The 19733-nt window shown below is 44.9% G+C and overlaps 1 protein-coding gene across 1 annotated transcript in view; it reads right to left on the reverse strand.

The window, feature by feature from the left end:
• Positions 1 to 19365, reverse strand: part of LOC141144988 (cytidine monophosphate-N-acetylneuraminic acid hydroxylase-like) — a 328965-nt gene extending 309600 nt beyond the window's left edge. Inside the window, exon 1 of the mRNA XM_073631171.1 lies at positions 19163 to 19365. Coding sequence (XP_073487272.1) covers positions 19163 to 19365 — 203 coding nt within the window. The remainder of the gene's footprint in view (positions 1 to 19162) is intronic.
• Between the last annotated feature and the right edge of the window lie 368 nt (positions 19366 to 19733).

Consider the following 19733-nt stretch of genomic DNA (forward strand, 5'->3'; position numbering starts at 1 on the left):
TTGTATAATTTTACTCTGTATCTGGCCCTTTTGCTAGGAATATATTGCTTTATTCCTAGCTGGCCTGAGAAGGGTACCAGGGACTCATCGACACATATATTCTGATCGGGGACATAGAGCTCTGCAAATTGTTGGGAAAAGAAATTTATCAGTGGGCGAAGTTTATATAATTTGTCGTAATTTGGATTATTGCGGGGAGGGCACTGGGTGTAGTCGCTAAAATGAAGAAAGAGCATTATCATTTCGTATCGGGACCTGGCCATTACGGCAGAATAAATGGACATGTTGTGGATGGGGTTGGTGGACCAGTAGGCATGTCCTTCATTTTTTTTTGTAAGCCCCATGTTTAGGGTGAGTCCCATAAACAATTTGAACTCCTCCAAATTCAGATCTCTCCACTCAAATAGACAGGCATAGGATGATTGGGGGTTGTTGGCAATATATTGCTGGGCATATAAATTTGTCTGGTCCACAATGAATTGCAGCAAAGTGTAGGGCAAAAACAGATAAAAAAAATCAATCGCTGTGAAATTTTGGGTGTTGGCCTGCACACCTGGCTGTGCTGTGAATGGGGGAATAATTGGTGATCCCGAGTCAGATGGCAGCCATGTTGGGTTGGCAAGACCATCTGGCATATAAATAGAGGCCCTGGCTCTTGGGGGACGTGACACTCCAGAAGTTGGGGGTATTGAATTTCCTGTGCTGGTACTCGGGCGTGATGTGGCAGCACTGGTACTGGGTCTGGGCATTTGTACCTGGGGCCTATCGCTGGCGGCAGCGCTGGTACTGGGCATTTGTTTCCTGGGCCTATCGCTGGCGGCAGCGCTGGTACTGGGCCTGGAATTTTTTTTTTCTTGGGACCTATTGCTGGCAGCGCTGGTACTGGGCCTTGGAATATAATCCTGGTTTCCAGAGTGCCGTGCCCTTTTAGGAGGGACCCATTCTTCCTCCAGATCATTTGCCAATTCACTATTGGGTTCAAATGCTGAATTTGATTTGGAATCAGAATTGAAATCTGATGAGAACTCCCCGTTGCTCTCATCAGTCATGGAGAGGATCTGGAACACCTCCTCATGGTGTATAATCTTTTGGACATGACACTGATGGCTGTGTGACAGGTGGCAGGTGACGGTCACTGATGGGCTGTGAGATGGGTGGCAGGTGACGTTCACTGATAGGTGATGATGGTGTGACAGGCGATGGTCACTGATGGGTGACAGGCCACGGACAGTGACAGGTGATGGTCACTGACGGGTGATGGTCACAGACGGGTGACAGGCCACGGTCACTGATGGGTGATGGGTGCACCGCTGACGGTCACTGATGGGTGACAGGTAATGGCTGACGTCACTGATGGGTGACGGGTAATCGCTGACGTCACTGATGGGTGATGGGTAATCGCTGATGTCACTGATGGGTGATGGCTGATGGTCACTGATGGGTGACGGGTGATGGGTGACGGGTGACGGCTGACATCACTGATGGGTGACGGGTAATGGCTGACGGTCACTGATGGGTTACGGGTAATGGCTGACGTCACTGATGGGTGACGGGTGATGGCTGATGGTCACTGATGGGTGACGGGTGATGGCTGATGGTCACTGATGGGTGACGGGTGATGGCTGACGGTCAGTGATGGGTGATGGGTAATGGCTGACATCACTGACGAGTGACGGGTAATGGCTGACAGTCACTGATGGGTGATGGCTGACAGGTGACGGCTGACGGTCACTGATGGGTGACGGCTGACGGTCACTGATGGGTGACAGGTGATGGCTGACAGGTGCACCACTGACGGTCACTGATGGCAGTCTTATGTGACAGGTGCACTTTATGGGGTGACTGTGATGACTGTTGGGTGACAGATGACAATTGGGGGGGCGATGGGACAAGTGTTGTGCTTGTGCAGTACAATACAGACACAGATCGGTAACTCACTGCTCCTAGCTCTTCTCTCCTCACACTGGAAACGGTGTGTGAGGAGAGAAGAGCTGGTAACAGGTAGTTACCGCTCTGTGTTTACATTTAGTGATCGGCTGTGAAAGGATCACAGCCAATCACATGGTAAACAGCCGCCGGCCAATGGCTGTTTACCATAATCGGTGACGAGCAGTGTTCCCGGGAACACGCCGCCACCGACTTGCACTCGATGCGCGCTCCCGATCGCGCGCATGCTCTGTGCACAATGGGGCGGTACCAGCTGTCATCGGCCGTGACTTCATCACGGCTGATCACGTGGTAAACAGCCATGCCCAATGGCTGTTTACCCCCCTCGGTGGCAAACGGTGTCTCCGTGACACGCCGCCACCGAGGGTACAGGGATGCGTGCGCATGATCACGCGCATTCCCTGTTTAAAGGGCAGGGCGTCATATGACGCCCTCCCAGAACGAGAGCCACACCGCCTGGCCATCATATGACAGATGGCGGGCGGCAAGCGGTTAACAGTGTTCGCATGTGCGCACAAATTTTTTGTCTGTTCGCAAGTTCTGATGCGAACCGAACCGGGGAGTGTTCGGCTCATCCCTACTTGACACACAAGGCTGCTCTGCAAGCATCACCTCTGCTGGCTGGGTCCCTGGCTTGATACCCACTGAAGTTTCCCAATTCTTCACCGTCCCTGGTTGGTGAGAATGCTGCTCCAGTACTTGCTTCAGTTACTCACTGTGGTCCCTGGTAATTAGGAGGATAGTCCCTTACTGGCTACAGCTTCCCCTCTACCTCCGACCACGACAGGTTCTCTGGCTGGCAGAACCGTCACTATTGGTTGGACCACAAGCCACAGTCCCAACTCTGCACTGCTCTCTTGCTTCTAGATAGGCCCTCAGATAGCCTAGTAGCCAGATGTGCCCGGGATAGGCCCAATCTCCAGCCTAGCAGCCCGGGCAATACAACACACATCCACACAGTGTCAGGGCTGGCTCAGCCCTTCCTTCTCTGAGCTGGCCGCTCAGCTGTCGGCTAATTGCCAGCTCTCACCTCTCTCCACAGTTAACCAGCTGTTGTGGATCTGCTCGTCAGTCCCGCCTACTTAAAGATCTCCAGCTCACTTCAATCCTGCCTTGGCCTTGGTCACATCACAAGAAACCATCTCCTGCGTTCCTGTTTAAAGTCTGGCTTTGCTGACATCCCTTCTGGCTCCTTATCCTGCTTGCTGTTCCTCTACTTGGATCCCTGACTTCTGGCCTGGCTCATTACTCGATCTGGTTACTGAGCTTTGGCTTGGCTGATTACCCGATCTGGTTACTGAACTCTGGCTTGGCTGACTACCCGATATGGTTACTGGACTCTGGCTATGCTTTGACTACGCTTACTCTATTTACCTTTTTATTTAAGTGTGATTTTACTGTACTTCTGTCTCGGTCTGGTTCATGGTTTCTGACAGTAGGCAAAGGCCATAAATTCAGAAGATACAGTTAATCCACTTGTTGGTAATATTTTTTCCAGATTGGATGAGCAAGATCACCACATGGATCAGTTTGCGATGGCGTTACAAACGCTCCTGAGTCGCACGGCTCACCTGGAATCCCCCTGTGTGGCTGCTCCGGTACAACCTGAGTTGCAGGCTGCTGCTGCGCCAGTGTCTGTGCAGGCACCCGTCTTGAGTATTAACTCTATAAGGGGTATGTCTGGTTCCGCTCCGCTTCCCCATCAATTTGGGGACGATCCAGTTCAATGTAGAGGGTTTTTCAACCAAGTTGAGATATACTTTGAGATGCTGCCCCAGGCGTTTCCCACGGACAGAAGCAAACTAGGGTTTGTGATATCTTTGCTTTCTGAGAGAGCCTTGGCCTGGGCTAACCCTCTATGGGATACGCAACCTAAGTTACCCAGAGTTTGTGGCCTCCTTTAAAAGGGTATTTGACATTCCCGCACGCTCCGCTTCTGTTGCTAAGTGCCTCGTGTCCATCAAACAGAGTACGAGAACTGTTGCCGACTACGCCATTGAGTTCCGTACTTTGGCAGCAGAGGTTGCTTGGAACAATGAGGCCCTCATGGCTGCTTTTTCTCATGGTCTCTCGGATTCCATCAAGGATGAATATATCAACGGATCCGCGCTCGTGGACTGACTCACACCTGCAGCCCCCCTAGATAGGAAGGGAACACCTAAGTGATCCCCCAAGATATATAAATCAAAGGATAGGGAGTGGCGCTGTGTTTAGGAGTGTAAATAAAAAATTAACAAGAAATAAAAATGTGTAAATAAAAGTGTAAAAATGAAACGTGTGAAATTCTTTGGTGTGATCCAAAAAATTTTCCAATAAACTTTTTTTGTATATATATATATACCCTTGTGTTAGTGCAAAAACATCTTGATCCGGTGGAAATTAATATTATATGTGCCAAGAATCGCAAATGTCAAGCAGCATCTCTAAATACCATAAATACATAAATATATATAAAGTGATAAAGTGCCAAAAAAACAATAAATGTCCAAGAACAATAATCATCCACCAATAATGTGTAAATGTACAATAATTATAAACAATAAAAATTCCTTGATAATGTGTCCAAATCGCAGCTAAAAAAATCACAAAACCATATGCTGTTTGGTAAGAGAAAAGTTCATAACCAACACTGTATAAACGTGCACTAATTTATAAGCAAAAAAAACATTAATAATGTGTCCAAATCGCAGCTAAAAATCGCAAAATCATATATTGTTTGGTGCAAGAAAAGTTCATAACAATTGTGCAAAAAAATCTTCTTAAATAATAAAGTGCCGTGCTTTGACAACCAGTGGTCCCCCCAATGTGGTTGCACTCACCAGAGCGCTCCAGCCCTGCAGGGGTACGAGCGTGTAATGCTGGTCCTCTCACTCCAGTTCAAGAGATGTCAGTTTTCTTCCACGCATCCCATTCTTAAAACGCAGCTGTGTACACTGAGAGGTGGGGACTTCCTGTCCCTTAATATTAGAAGACCCCACTCAATATCCGCTTGAAAAAAATGTTTTAGAGGAAAAATATCCACATAGCGTGATTCTGTTTTCCAAAAGATATCTATTTATTTGCATAAAAAACAGTCCAGTCGCTATAAGCTGGAGACACACTAGCGATAGAAAGTGTTAGAAAGTATAACAAAGCTAGGAGGGGGAGTACACAGTCTCCTATGCTCTCCCTGTAGTCCGGGGCCGCAGCGTCAGTGTGAACCGCCGCTTGCGTTCCACCGGTCCGAGTTCCGGAACCACGATCCGCGGAAATGACGTTGTGCGTGCCAAGATAGTCCCGCCTTACGCGTTTCGTCACACGGACGTCATCGGAGGCGCTGCCATCTTGGCACTCCCAACGTCCTTTATAGAAGGTTTAGCCATAGCTGCGGCCAATCGTGTCCCCGCTGTCGGACCCACATGTTCAGTGGTCTGATCGCATAATTAGTTGCTAGGTAGAACAGGCCTCCAGCGGAGATTTTAATGGGGAAAAAAAAATATATATATATATATATTAATCCTTCGCAGGATTAACCCAGTGGCTTATGTGTTGGACCTTCCTCCTAGTATGCGCATCTCAAATGTGTTTCATGTCTCCTTATTGAAACCATTGGTCTGCAACCGCTTTACCATCTCGGTGCTACGTCCTCACCCTATACAGGATGAGAACCATGAGGAGTATGAGGTATAATCCATTGTTGACTCACGTAGGTTCCATGGGCGCATACAGTACCTGGTGCATTGGAAGGGGTACGGTTCGGAGAAACGCTCCTGGGTCTCATCCTCGGACGTACATGCTCCTGCCCTCCTCCGTGATTTCCATAGACGTTTTCCCCTCAAGCCCGGTGGTCCTCCGAGGGGGAGGGGTCATTTGAGGAGGGGGGTACTGTCAGGGCTGGCTCAGCCCTTTCTTTTCTGAGCTGGCCGCTCAGCTGTCGGCTAATTGCCAGCTCTCATCTCTCTCCACAGTTAACCACCTGTTGTGGATCTGCTCGTCAGTCCCGCCTACTTAAAGATCTCCAGCTCACTTCATTCCTGCCTTGGTCTTGGTCACATCACAAGAAACCATCTCCTGCGTTCCTGTTTAAAGACTGGCTTTGCTGACATCCCTTCTGGCTCCTTATCCTGCTTGCTCTTCCTCTACTTGGATCCCTGACTCCTAGCCTGGCTGATTACCCGATCTGGTTACTGAACTCTGGCTTGGCTGATTACCCAATCTGGTTACTGAACTCTGGCTTGGCTGACTACCCAATCCAGTTACTGGACTCTGGCTATGCTTTGACTACGCTTACTCTATTTACCTTTTTATTTTTATTAATAAACAAGTGTGATTTTATTGTACTTCTGTCTCGGTCTGGTTCATGGTTTCTGACACCCAGACAGCCGTCCAGGTGGCACAGAACACAGATGACCTGACTCCACCCAAATATATAGGTTCTGCCAGCAGGCCAAGGGATTCAAGAAAACCCTTGCCCATTGGCTGAGATGCCCCATATACTCATGATCTGACCTTGCGTTGCTATTCTCATAGCTAGTACCACCAACTACCCGGCCACCTAGTGGTAGAAGAGGAACGTGAAACCAGGCCAAACTTAGGGGGAAATTAATGGATCTTTAACAATTAACCAAGATGACTATTCCTGGCAAGTAAATTTGTGAGGCGCAACCCTGCCTAAACTCCAGGGTGCTACATCAATCTTACTAGATAGACGCAAGCAAAACAGCTGTCAGCTTCAAGATCTCATTGGCAGCGTCTGCATCATATGGTGGAAGATTATCTTGCGGTGAAAACAGGCATGGAGAGCTTTTCAGTAGACGATCAACTGGGTTTCTGGGTCATAAGAATAAACCACTGGCCAGAACTTGCCCAGTATGCAATTGAGCTGCTGGACTGTCCTGCATCCAGGTTTTGTGACAGATAAAAGAGCGTGTCTGTTCACAGACTCTGTTGACCGACTGACATTTCTCAAAATGATTCAGTCCTGGATCAACAGCAGCTATCAAGCCCCTGATGTCACTGATTGTGTTATTGGGATCTCAAATCTCTGCAAGACTGTCTAGGCTGCTTAGCTGTTTGGGTGTTGATTTTATGTTAAAGTTATTTTTTGATATAGGTTTCATGGGCACAATTAACACCCAAGGACCATTTTTACCACACCTGTTTGACAGGTACATCAAATTTAAATTTTTTACAGCAAGGCCTATTCTTGCTTTCATTAAGAGTATCTCTAGAAGATTACAGCATGAAGGCACCATCAACCGCCAAAGACCAAGTTTTCTGCAACTGTTTGACAGGGGCATCAAATTTCAATTTTTTTTTATACCAAGGCCAATTCTTGCTTGCATCAAGAGTACCTTTATAGGGTTCTGGAGTGAAGACACCATCAACACCCAGAGCCCAATTTTTCCGCACCTGTTACTTCTATCCAAAGTCTACGGAAGAGATAGCAGACTTTATCTAAAAAAATTGTTAATTCTGGCCTGAGTACTATAATTGGCTTCTTCACATAAGGCTTGCTCACTGTTGTGCAAAAGTTTGTTATTTTCATCCAAAAAGTCTGCCAAAGAGACACCAGAATTTATCCAAAAATTCTCTAATCTTGTTCCGAGTGCACTAAAAGGTGGCCTCATCATACAGACTGTGCTCCCAAGCCATTGTTTACAAAACAAAGAAAGCTTGCAGGGAAAATCAATTCAAATGTCATCTTTTTTCTTAATATATGTCAGTTTTGCTGCAGGAGGTTCTACACATTGAACAGATGCCCCACTTTACAGGCAGACTAAGAGGACCCTCCAGGCGCTATATTTAAAGGAATTTTCCTTTTTATTATTGTTTCACTTTAACCACTTCAGCCCCAGGAGGATTTACCCCCCTAATGACCAGGCCATCTTTTGCAATATGGCACCGCGTCGGTTTAACTGGCAATTGTGCGGTCGTGCGACATTGTATCCAAACAAAATTGAGGTCCTTTTTTCCCACAAATAGAGCTTTCTTTTGGTAGTATTTGATCACCTCTGCGGTTTTTATTTTTTGCGCTATAAACAAAAAAAGACTATCAATTTTGAAAGAAAAACAATATTTTTTACTTTTTGTTATAATAAATATCCAAAAAAAAAAAAAGTTAAAAAAACGAATTTCTTCATCAGTTTAGGCCAATATGTATTCTGCTTCCCTTTTTTTTGTAAAAAAAATCGCAATCGCTTTGTTTACACTGGCAGATCCCCATTCTGGCTCTCTGTGGAGTGATCGCGGGTGGACGGCAGAAATTGCAGCTGCACCCACTGTATCTATTACACAAAGCGCCGTACTGGTACGGCAATTTGCGCAATAGAGCCGCCCTGCCGCAGTATAACTGTGGCGACTGGTCGGCAAGTGGTTAAGCATCATTAAAATCGCTGCTCTTTTGAAAAAACTATTTAAACAAAAAAAAAATTGCATTGATACAGTATCTCACAAAAGTGAGTACACCCCTCACATTTTATTATATCTTTTCATGTGACAACACTGAAGAAATGACACTTTGCTACAATGTAAAGTTGTGAGTGTATAGCTTATATAACAGTGGAAATTTGCTGTCCACCTCAAAATAACACACAGCCATTAATGTCTAAACTGCTGGCAACAAAAATGAATACACCCCTAAGGGAAAATGGCTAATTGGTCCCAATTTGGACATTTTCCACTAGGGGTGTCATGTGACTCATTATTGTTACAAGGTCTCGGGTGTGAATGGGGAACAGGTGTGTTAAAATTGGTGTTATTGCTCTCACTCTCTCATACTGGACACTGGAAGTTCAACATGGCACCTCATGGCAAGGAACTCTCTGAGGATCTGAAAAAAAAATTGTTGCTCTACATAAAGATGGCCTAGGCTATAAGAAGATTGCCAAGACCCTGAAACTGAGCTGCACAGTGGCCAAGACCATACAGCGGTTTAACAGGACAGGTTCCACTCAGAACAGGCCTCGCCATGATCGACCAAAGAACTTGAGTGCAACAGCTCAGCGTCATATTCAAAGGTTGTCTTTGGGAAATAGACGTATGAGTGCTGCCAGCATTGCTGCAGAGGATGAAGGAGTGGGGGGGTCAGCCTGTCAGTGCTCAGACCGTATGGCAAACACTGCATCAAATTGGTCTGCATGGCTGTCATTCCAGAAGGAAGCCTCTTCTAAAGATGATGCACAAGAAAGCCCGCAAATAGTTTGTTGAAGACAAGCAGACTAAGGACATGGATTAGTGGAACCATGTTCTGTGGTCTGATGAGACCAAGATAAACTTATTTGGTTCTGATGGTTTCAAGCATGTGTGGAGGCAACCAGGTGAGGAGTACAAAGATAAGTGTGTCTTGCCTATAGTCAAGCATGGTGGTGGGAAAGTCATGGTCTGGGGCTGCATGAGTACTGCCAGCACTGGGGAGCTACAGTTCAATGAGGGAACCATGAATGCCAACATATATTGTGACATACCGAAGCAGAGCATGATTCCCTCTCTCCGGAGACTGGGCAGCAGGGCAGTATTCCAACATGATAACAACCATAAACACACACCTCCAAGACGACCGCTGCCTTGCTAAAGAAGCTGAGGGTAAAGGTGATGGACTGGCCAAGCATGTCTCCAGACCCAAACCCTATTGAGCATCTGTGGAGTATCCTCAAACAGAAGGTGGAGGAGTGCAAGGTCTCTAACATCTGCCAGCTCCATGATGTCCTCATGGAGGAGTGGAAGAGGACTCCAGTGGCAACCTGTAAAGCTCTGGTGAACTCCATGCCCAAGAAGGTTAAGGCAGTGCTGTAAAAAAAAATGCACAAAATATTGATGTTTTGGGCCCAATTTGGACATTTTCACTTAGGGGTGTACTTACTTTTGTTGCCAGCAGTTTAGACATTAATGGCTGTGTGTTGAGTTATTTTGAGGGGACAGAAAAATTACACATTGTAGCAAAGTGTAATTTCTTCAGTGTTGTCATATGAAAAGATATAATAAAATATTTATATAAATGTGAAGGGTGTACTCACTTTTGTGAGATAATGTCCCCCAGGGCAGTACCCAGGCCCTCATACCCTTTTTATGACCAATAACTTGCATATAAGTCCTCAAAATGGGAACTTTTGATTTTTCAAGTTCGGGTCCCATAGACTTTATTAGAGTTTGTGTCCGAACTTTGTTCGAGAGTTCTGGCGCGACCCGAATGGGGGTGTTCGGCCCAACTCTAGGATAGAAAACTGTCTGAAAGACTGTACTCAGAGTAGTGGTTAATGATTCATACTCTGAATGGTCTAGGGTTATCAGTGGTGTATCCCAAGGTTTAGTGTTGGGGCCCTTGCTTTTTAATATATTTATATATGATATAGCAGGGATATGCAATTAGTTTACCTCCAGCTGTCGCAGAACTATAAGTCCCATGAGGCATAGCAAGACTCTGAAAGCCACAAGCATTACACCCAGAGGCAGAGGCATGATGGGACTTGTAGTTTCGCAACAGTTGGAGGTCTGCTAATTGCATAGCCCTGTGATATAGGGTCTGGGAATAAAAGTACTATTTCAGTCTTTGCAGATGACACTAAGCTTTGCAGGGGTAAAAAGTAGTGTAGAAAGTATAAAGTATGAAGTACTACAAGTATGAAGAGCAGAGGAAAGGAGTGGGCTAGAGGGGTTAGTTTTGTTTAAGAAGAAATAACTAATTATATGTATAAAAGGAGGAAAGAAGATGAAGAAAGGAGAAAGAGAAAGGGTCAGGGTAAACCTAACTGGGGGGCATTTTAATCTTAGGAGTGTCTTCGTTTGTATGAAGTGTGGACACTGTTAAACTATTGGTTGTTAACGACTGTTCTATGTGGGTTAGGCCTAATATAGGGTCTAAGACTTATGCCCCGTACACACGGTCGGATTTTCCGATGGAAAATGTCCGATCAAGCGCGTTGTCGGAAATTCCAACCGTGTGTGGGCTCCATCGGACATTTTCCATCGGATTTTCCGATACACAAAGTTGGAGAGCAGGAGATAAAATTTTCCGACAACAAAATCCGATCGCGTCAATTCCGACCGTGTGTGGCCTGTTCCGACGCACAAAGTGCCACGCATGCTCAGAAAAAATTCCGGCACGGAACAGCTAGTTCTGGTAAACTTACCGTTCGCAATGGATACAGCACTTTCGTCACGCTGCAATGTCAAAAATGGTTTAATACAGCGCACTCTCTTCTTCTTTATAATGTGACAAGAATTAAGTAGTTTTGCTGCTCATATTCACACACACTTCTCACAAAGTTTTATTTTTGTTTTTTTATTGGGATTCCCTGAATATATTGTTATTAGTTGTCACATCTGACAGAATTTTTTTTTTTTTATTTAATTTTTTTGGGGGATTTTAAGCCTTTTTTTTTTTAGATTTAATGTTTGTATTTTTTCAAGGCTGATCTTTGTTCAATGTTATTTTTATTTTTACTCCAGAATATTTTTGTGTGTGTTTCGTGTGTCAAGTTACCCCAACACCATTTATATCTTTTCTTATTTAATCTCAAGGAGATTGTTTGGTGTTGGTGTCCCTTGTTAATTTCACATGTAAATGTACCTGAATCCTCACAAAAAAAACTGTCCTTTTTGAAGTAAAACACATAGGAGAGTATAATTCAAAACAAAAATCCTTTATTAAGGGATCAGAACCAAACAAAGAGGGAGGCAACACTGGATCAACAGGAGAAATTAGCGAAGCCTGGGACCCCCAGGGCAGACATCAATTCTTGAACATCAAAATTGGTGGCCTGAGGAGTCCATATGTAAGGGAGTGCAGTCTGGTCCAGAAGTTGCAGAGATCTGGAAAGCAGCAGATGACATCTGTGTCCCTAGGCTGTGGTACCACAAGAGGCTGCATCTTTTGGCCGACCAGACTGGATCCAGGGTCCTCACTTTCTGGTCTTCCTTCCACGCTTCCTTCCGGGCTGTGGCTGTGCTGTTGGAGATGTGGCAGGAGGAGGAGTAGGACCTGGAGGAGGAGGAGGACTGGGAGGACCTGGATGAGAAGGAGGAGGAGGACCTGCAGGAGGAGGAGGAGGAGGACCTGCAGGAGGAGGAGGAGGACCATCGCAAAGGTGTGTCTGAGCTGTATTTAGGCCCCTCATACCTTTGTTAAGAGCCTCCAATATGAGCGACTCACACATAGCTTGTTGGCCCTCCTCCATCCTCTGCATTTTATAGGCAATGGTGGCAACAATGTCCTCCTCCACAGTGTGTGGTGCTCCCAGGACCTCTGTAGCCCTCCGAAAGAGTCCTCTGCCAGCCTCCTCTAGGGCACTCCTCCTCCTGCCACTTTCCCTTTCCAGGTGTAGGGGAGGGACCTGCAGATCAGCCAGCCGGCTCGACCCGGCCACCTCCTGGCTGAGACTTCCCTGTGTATGAAAAAGGGACATGGTTTTAGTTTTTGCATCATCAATCACAATCATAAATTAGTACTCCAAAATAACATCTAGTTAACATCATTGATTGGACAACCAGCAATATTTAGAGGAATGCTATACCTGGCTCAATCTGGGCTCCTCTACATGTTGCTGCATGGAAGGCCCAGGTTGGGCATCAGAAGCCTCAGCCGGGGGGGAAGGAAGCGTGGAAGGAAGACTGGAGAGGGATGGCCTGGGTTCAGTCTGGCCTGCCAGAAAATGCAGCCTGTCGTAGTACCACATCCTGGGGACATAGATGTCATCTGCTGCTCCGGATCTCTGTGAATCCAGGACTTTCTTGCGCTCTCTTATATATGTGCTCCTCAGGCCACCAATTAAGATCTTCAAATATGTGATGTCTGCCGTGGGGATCACCTGCTTCACAATTTCACACAATTGCTCCAGTGCTGCCTTCCTCTTTGCTTGGTTCTTGTAATGTGGGTGGTTGGTCTCCCACAGACATGGCAGCTCCCTTAACATATCTATGAATACTGACATGAAGTCATTGTCTTTCACTAGCATATCCATGTTCACTGCAAGACACAACACAAGACAAAGCCTAATGTCAGACAAAACTCTCCTAATCTTGTTACAATATAGGCCTCAATATAGAAGCAGTATAGGCACAAGTTTGTCTCTTACCTTCGTTCTTACGATCGGCGCGTCCAATGCTCCTTCCTCCGCTCACAGATCGTATGTACTACGCACGCGTGTTACGCTTTATACACACTGCGCATGCGTGTAACTCCGCCCGCCCCTGATGTTCTTTCTAGTCTATTCCCCACCCCTTTTCGTTCGGCGCAGTGGGTGAAGAGCACATGGCGGAGTTAGAGCAGGTGCGTGCTAATTCTAGCAACGAGGAGGAGGAGGAGGAAAGCCCGGATCCGGAAACTTCCCGATCCAGAAGGAGACGGTTTAAGGCCACAAATATGTTCTTTGGGGAGATGTTGGAGATGGTGGACATCATGAAGAAGGCCGACTATGACGGCAAGTATGGGCCTTACCCCCACCCCAACATCAGAAAGGCCAAAATCATTGCTAAAGTGATGAAAAGTCTGCATAGAAACTTCGGGGTACGACGATCGAAAGATCAGCTCAGGAAGCGGTGGTCAGACCTAAAATTAAGAGAGTCCGAGCAGTACCGAAAGATCCGGAGAGTGCTGCAAAAAAGTAAGTAGTTGTGCTGTGTTCCTATTATTTTTGTCTTTATTACGTTCGTGCTGCTCCATATGCTTATCTTAATTGTACAGTTTAAACTGTCAACTTTAATGTTCATGGGCCCATTATTCGTTTGTCTACAAAATTTTTTTTTACCCTCTAAAACAACATTGTTTCTGCCATATGCATTTGTCCACATTTTTTAGGGCCTACTTGGATGAAAAATATTTGGTTGTGTAGATGGGTTTGTTACTAGAATGAAATGCAAACTAGATTCTGTGTAAGGAGAGGACACTGAGGAGCTGTTTTCACATCTGGACACTGGAGCACTAGTGTGGGACACAAGAACACCATTTTTATTAGGGGGCCACACAGGTGCTACAGTGTATACTATAGGGGGGTCTCCATCTGTGAAGCTTGTACTAAACAGGTAAAGTATTGCAGGTTGGCAAAGGACAATAAAAAAGCGACATCTTGGAACTCTGCTAAAATAGACAATTGTACCCCACTTCCAAGTAATGTTTCCTATTTATAGTTCTGCCATCAAATCACTGTGTGCTAATTATACCATTTTTGTTTTACATAGGGGAGAGAAGACTCGGAGGACACCCCTCATCCGAGGAGAACAAAGACCCCCCACCTCGGGAAGAAGGGGAAATACCCCCAACCCAAGTGGAGCAGGAGGAGGAAGAAGATGTGGTTGAACTTGCCACCACAACAGGTGAGTGTCTGTGACCACAGGCTCAGGTAAGAGATGGATGCTGGCAGATTTTTGATACCTGTTTTTGTTTGGTTTCTCTCTTTTTAGGTGATTGAGATCCTTTCACATCCGAAAGTGCCCAGATGCTGATCGGGGAGATCATGGGGTGTAATTTGGAATTGGAGAACCTAAAGACAAAAATCAATGATGTGATTAAAAGAAATAATATCATCATTGATGTTTTGGGGCGAATTTAAAACCCCACCAAATCACTTTTTTGATTGTGGTACAATGTTTTAAATCTTTTTGAAATGTTTTGAAAAGCCAAATTTGGAGGATGCACACAGTGTGCCAACATGTGCTATCTGCCATCATGGGAGATCAATGGACGCGTTTTGGGGGTGCAACCCCTTCCTCAATTATAAAGTAGCGGTGAGGAAGGGCTTGCTCCCCCAAAACACATCCCTTGATCCCCCATGATGGCAGCTAGCACATGTTGACATTCGTAAATTGCTGTGCATCTTCCAAATTTGGCTTTTCCAGGGGTGATTTCCCCCCATCTGAACGCAATATCAAACACAGTTCCTAAATACTGATGTCTGATATTGCCTTCAGGATTTACCTAATGTGAACTTTGTAAGTTCAAGTTTTTTGTCTTTCTTGTTGGTTTTACACAGGCCTGTTTTATCGTAAATGGACATTTCTATTTTTGATAATGCCACCCAAAAAATTGTTATACAACAAACATGTTGGTTTGTTTTAAAAACCTTTGGTAAATGCACATGTGATTGTGCAGGTATAAAAAAGTTGGTTCATCAAGAATGTGTGGATTATTGTCTCAACACTACAACACTTTTGGGGTGATGTAATTGCTGTTTTTAGGGAAAATGGGGGTTATTTCCTAAGGGCAAATCCACTTTGCACTACAAGTGCAGGTTCAGTGCAGTTGCAAGTGCACTTGCAGTGAAATGTGTTTTTGCATTTAGTAAATAACAGCCAACAGTGCTTTGTATAAGGTTACACAATCACGCCATTTTCTGCACTCAACACATTTCTGTCAGGGTCAGCTAAAACAAACAAAAGCAGTAAATGTCCACAAAGAATTTCTTTTTGTTTTTTATTATAAAAAGGCTTCACATATTTGCTGGCATATTGATGGCCCCCCTACCCGCAAAGAACTCCAGGTAGCGTAACCGGACATCACAGGCACTCAGGGAGGGCAAGCCAGGACGGCCGCTTTCAAGCGCCATCAGTGTGGTTTCATATTTCATTCCGGCCTCAGGCCCAACTGAGCCAGCATAGTTGGCTGAATGTTTCCTTAAAAAGTTATGGAGAACACAGCATGCAAGTATAATATGGTTCAGTTTATACTCCGCCATATGGATGGGTGTCAGAAATAGGCAGAACCGGCTGGCCAGGATTCCAAATGTGTTCTCCACCACTCTTCGGGCTCTGGCCAGTCGGTAATTAAAAACCCTCTGTTCCGGGGTGAGGGTCCTCATTGGAAATGGCCGCATCAGGTGGTCCCCCAGCGCAAACGCTTCATCCGCAACGAACACGAATGGGAGTCCTTCCACATTGTCCTCTGGAGCTGGCAAGTCCAAGCTGCCATTCTGGAGATGCCTGTCAAACTCCGTCTGGGCGATGACTCCACCATCGGACATCCGGCCATTCTTCCCCACGTCCACATACAGGAAGTCGTAATTAGCCGACACCACCGCCAACATCACTATACTATTGAGCCCCTTATAGTTGAAATAGTATGACCCCGAGTTGGGTGGTGGGATGATGTGGACATGTTTCCCATTAATTGCCCCTCCGCAGTTAGGAAAGTCCTACCGCTGGGCAAAGTGGGAGGCCACAGTCTGCCATTCCTGTGGCGTGGAAGGAAACTGTTGAGGAAAAAACAATAAACATTACTATTTTTGATCAGAAACATGGCAAGCAGATTAGACACAAACATTATGGGCCAACCTCCAGATAGCATTTATTAAGGGGAATTTAACAATGCCAAAGTATAAGGTACACCTATCATATTCCCCTCCCCCCTCTCATGGGCCATTTCTAACATTATGGGGTGTGTGGAAATCTTGGACAGGTAACCCTCTTCACTTCATTGAGAGATGAATGCCTAAATAATGGGTATTACTTGGAACAGCCCCTCCATAGTTACACTATTGACAGCCCATTGGACAGGTAAGAAGTGTCATAATACAAAGATAGAAATACACACTGTACACATTTGAGGACATTTGGACATTCTGCTATTACCTATCAAGATAATAATAGGATCCAAAAACTTTAAACAGTACCATTTGAAAGTATACAGGCAGGCCCTTGCACTACATGCTTTGGGGAATTAATCCATAAATCTGAGCAGAAAAGAGATGGGTATATTGTGTATGGGTTTGGCAAAATCAGCAGATAGATGATTGAGGACAGAGAATTGGGATCAGCTGACTTAGCAGTTGGGGGAGGGAGAGTTACTAAAAATGATTTGGGGACACCACCAAAAAAAAGCATCTGCCACTCTGCCTGAATTTAAAGCAAAAATAACATTTCAAAACATTTTAAGGGGTGTTTGGGGTAAAGCACTACTATGGAGCAGAAAAAATACATTGTTAAGTGACTACATGAGGTGAATATAGGGCCAGGAGACACCATGCTGGGGAGGTTATTGAAGGGCAAATATGTATGAAGGACCTAAAATAATAATTACATAAAAATCCTGCATGCATGAGGACAAAGGGGACATTCACAGCATATTGCAATCATGGTATTTAGGGAATGAGGAAAGAAATGCAATATATTAGCAAACATTCAATACAATAAAATGTGATATAAAAGGATAAAAATCTTACCTTCATATACTCCTTCTGCAGGACCTGTATGATGGCAGAACAGGTCTCTGGGATAATGATACCCAGAGCCTGGGGGGAGATGCCTGTCGAGAACTTCAAGTCCTGCAGACTTCTCCCTGTCGCCAAATACCGCAGGGTAGCGACCAACCTCTGCTCCGCAGTGATGGCTTGCCTCATGCAGGTATCCTGCCTGCTGATATAGGGGGTCAGCGAAGCCAACAGACGGTGAAACACGGGGTCCGTCATCCTGAGAAAGTTCCTGAAATTATTCCTGAGGATTATTCTCACGGATCTCACGGAGCAAAGGCATATGAGAGAACTGGTCACGCTGAAGCAACCAATTCTTGGTCCATGAACTCCTCCCCACCCTGTTCATGGACTGGACTTGTGTCAAGGTCAGGACCCCAACACCAAGCCCCCGCACAGCACGAACTCTATGAGTACGTATACGCAACATGGCTAGAAAACGGTCGGCTGCTCAGAACGAAGTAACAGAACGCACTGAAGAACAGCAAGGCCTGTGAAGAGCGACCTGAAAAACAGTAACGAACGAACAAGAATACAATGACTAATTAAAGTCACGCGGAACTTGCTGCATGCACTGAAGAGCAGATACAAACCCACAAGCACAAACTGAATGGCAGAAAACGATCTGAAAGCCACGAGTCTGAAAAAACGCAAATCTTCTCTCACCAAACTTTTACTAACACGAGATTAGCAAAAGAAGCCCAAAGGGTGACACGCTTGGTTCTGAACCGCACTTTTCTAGTCTCGTCGTACGTGCTTGACGTCACCGCGTTCTTGGCGATTGGAAATTCCGACAACTTTGTGCGAAACAAGTTTGAGCCAACATCCGTTGGAAAAAATCCTAGGATTTTGTTGTTGGAATGTCCGAACAAAGTCCGACCGTGTGTACGGGGCATTAGGCTTTTGACAGTACTGAGGTGAGAAGTGTAAATACTTGGGTTCAGAGTACCTGTACATGGAGATACAGTACATGTTCCCCAGATGTGGGCCACAGAGCCCAGATGAACACATCCTCTAAAGCAGTTTGGGTGATACGATGGGATACATTTGGCTAGACGTAAGGGGTTTAGTATGATCTGTACAGTACTTTATAGGAATTTCTAATTAAAAGGATATTGGTAGAACTCTTTGCTGTGTTGAGCCACACCTAAACATTCTTCTTTGGGCAAAAGAGAGCCCAGTTCTTGTTCCCATTTAAATGTACAGTATATGAGAATCGAGTATCATTTGTGTTATTAAAAGCGAGCCTGGTGATAGAAAGCTTGTGCTGTGCTGTCCCTTTCACTAACCCAGAGTGCTTAGAGGTACCTTTCATGTATTATACACAAAAAAAATTATGATAGATTGTAAGCTCTCACACACAGGGCCCACGTAACCCTTACGAATTGTATTGTAACCGTTCTGTTTCCATTATTTAGTAAAGCGCTGCACAAATAGATCACCCTGTATAAATCCTGTTTTGTTTTTTAAATTTAACAAAAAAACTGGCTTAATAAACCAGTTTAAAATGCATAAATAGAAAGGGTAAAGGCTGGTTTACACCAAAACACGGTGCAGTAAAGGGGCGTTCCATGTGTAAGCAAGTGCTTGAAGCGGTTGTTAACCGCTGGATTTTTATTTTTTACCCTGAAAGGTAAAGCCATAATGTGCTAGTATGCTTTGCATACTAGCACATTATGTTAAACTTACCTTAAAATTAAGCCCTCCCGCGCTGAGATGTCAGAGCATGTGTGCGGGAGCTGCTGTTTACGGCACAGGACTCTGAATGGCACGGGTGGCCGTTCCTCCAGAGCATGTATAGTAAATGTACATTTTTTCAGGAGTAGTGCATGCACTACTTTTTGTGCGATTCAGTATGATTATAGCCGATTCAAATGAGTGAGCTGAAAATCGCACTGCAGGGGAATACACAGGAAGCACACAGGCATGTGCACTGCATTTCTTATAGTTTCCCTCTGAACAAATACAAATCAAGAAAAATAAGATAACAGTGCTAGTATAACAGTAAAACAGGCACATTATGAAAACTAGTAAAATAATTTGAATGGAAGAGTATTTACCTGCTATCTAGGTCCTCAATATCCTTTATGAAGGTTCCTCCTTGGTGTTTACATAGGTTCTTACAAGCTCGTAACACATCCTCATTTTTAAAAATAAGGAAATTTTTACCGCTTTCCTTATTTCTCAAGAAATTGATCCCTTCTTTTAAACCTTCTACATCTGAGGCTGTGATACGTAGCAGAGTGTTTGCTGTTTGTTCCATGCTAGAAAAATATCAAATAATTATAGATTAGATGCAGTGCATTATTTTTGCATTAAAACTTACAGTTAAAACATATGCTCTCATGTTGTATGATGTAACAAGAAAGATATCATAGAAAGTCATAGAACTGTTATCTGACATGCCGTACTATACCAAAGCATATCAACTTCACAGGGAAATGGTACAAGATATAAGCTGGTATCAGTTACATGAGCTAAGGCTCTGCATGGAAATCCAGTCATCTCAAATGACCTGGCCACATGCTCAATGCTGCTGCTTAGAACACAGACCTTGAGCATGAATCTATTGTGTAGCTTAGGCATCAATGGTAGAGCCCTAAGGTAAAGTAGGAGTTTTCAACATTACAG

This window comes from Aquarana catesbeiana, linkage group LG05, assembly GCF_042186555.1.
Source record: "Aquarana catesbeiana isolate 2022-GZ linkage group LG05, ASM4218655v1, whole genome shotgun sequence".
In the NCBI taxonomy this organism is placed as follows: domain Eukaryota; kingdom Metazoa; phylum Chordata; class Amphibia; order Anura; family Ranidae; genus Aquarana; species Aquarana catesbeiana.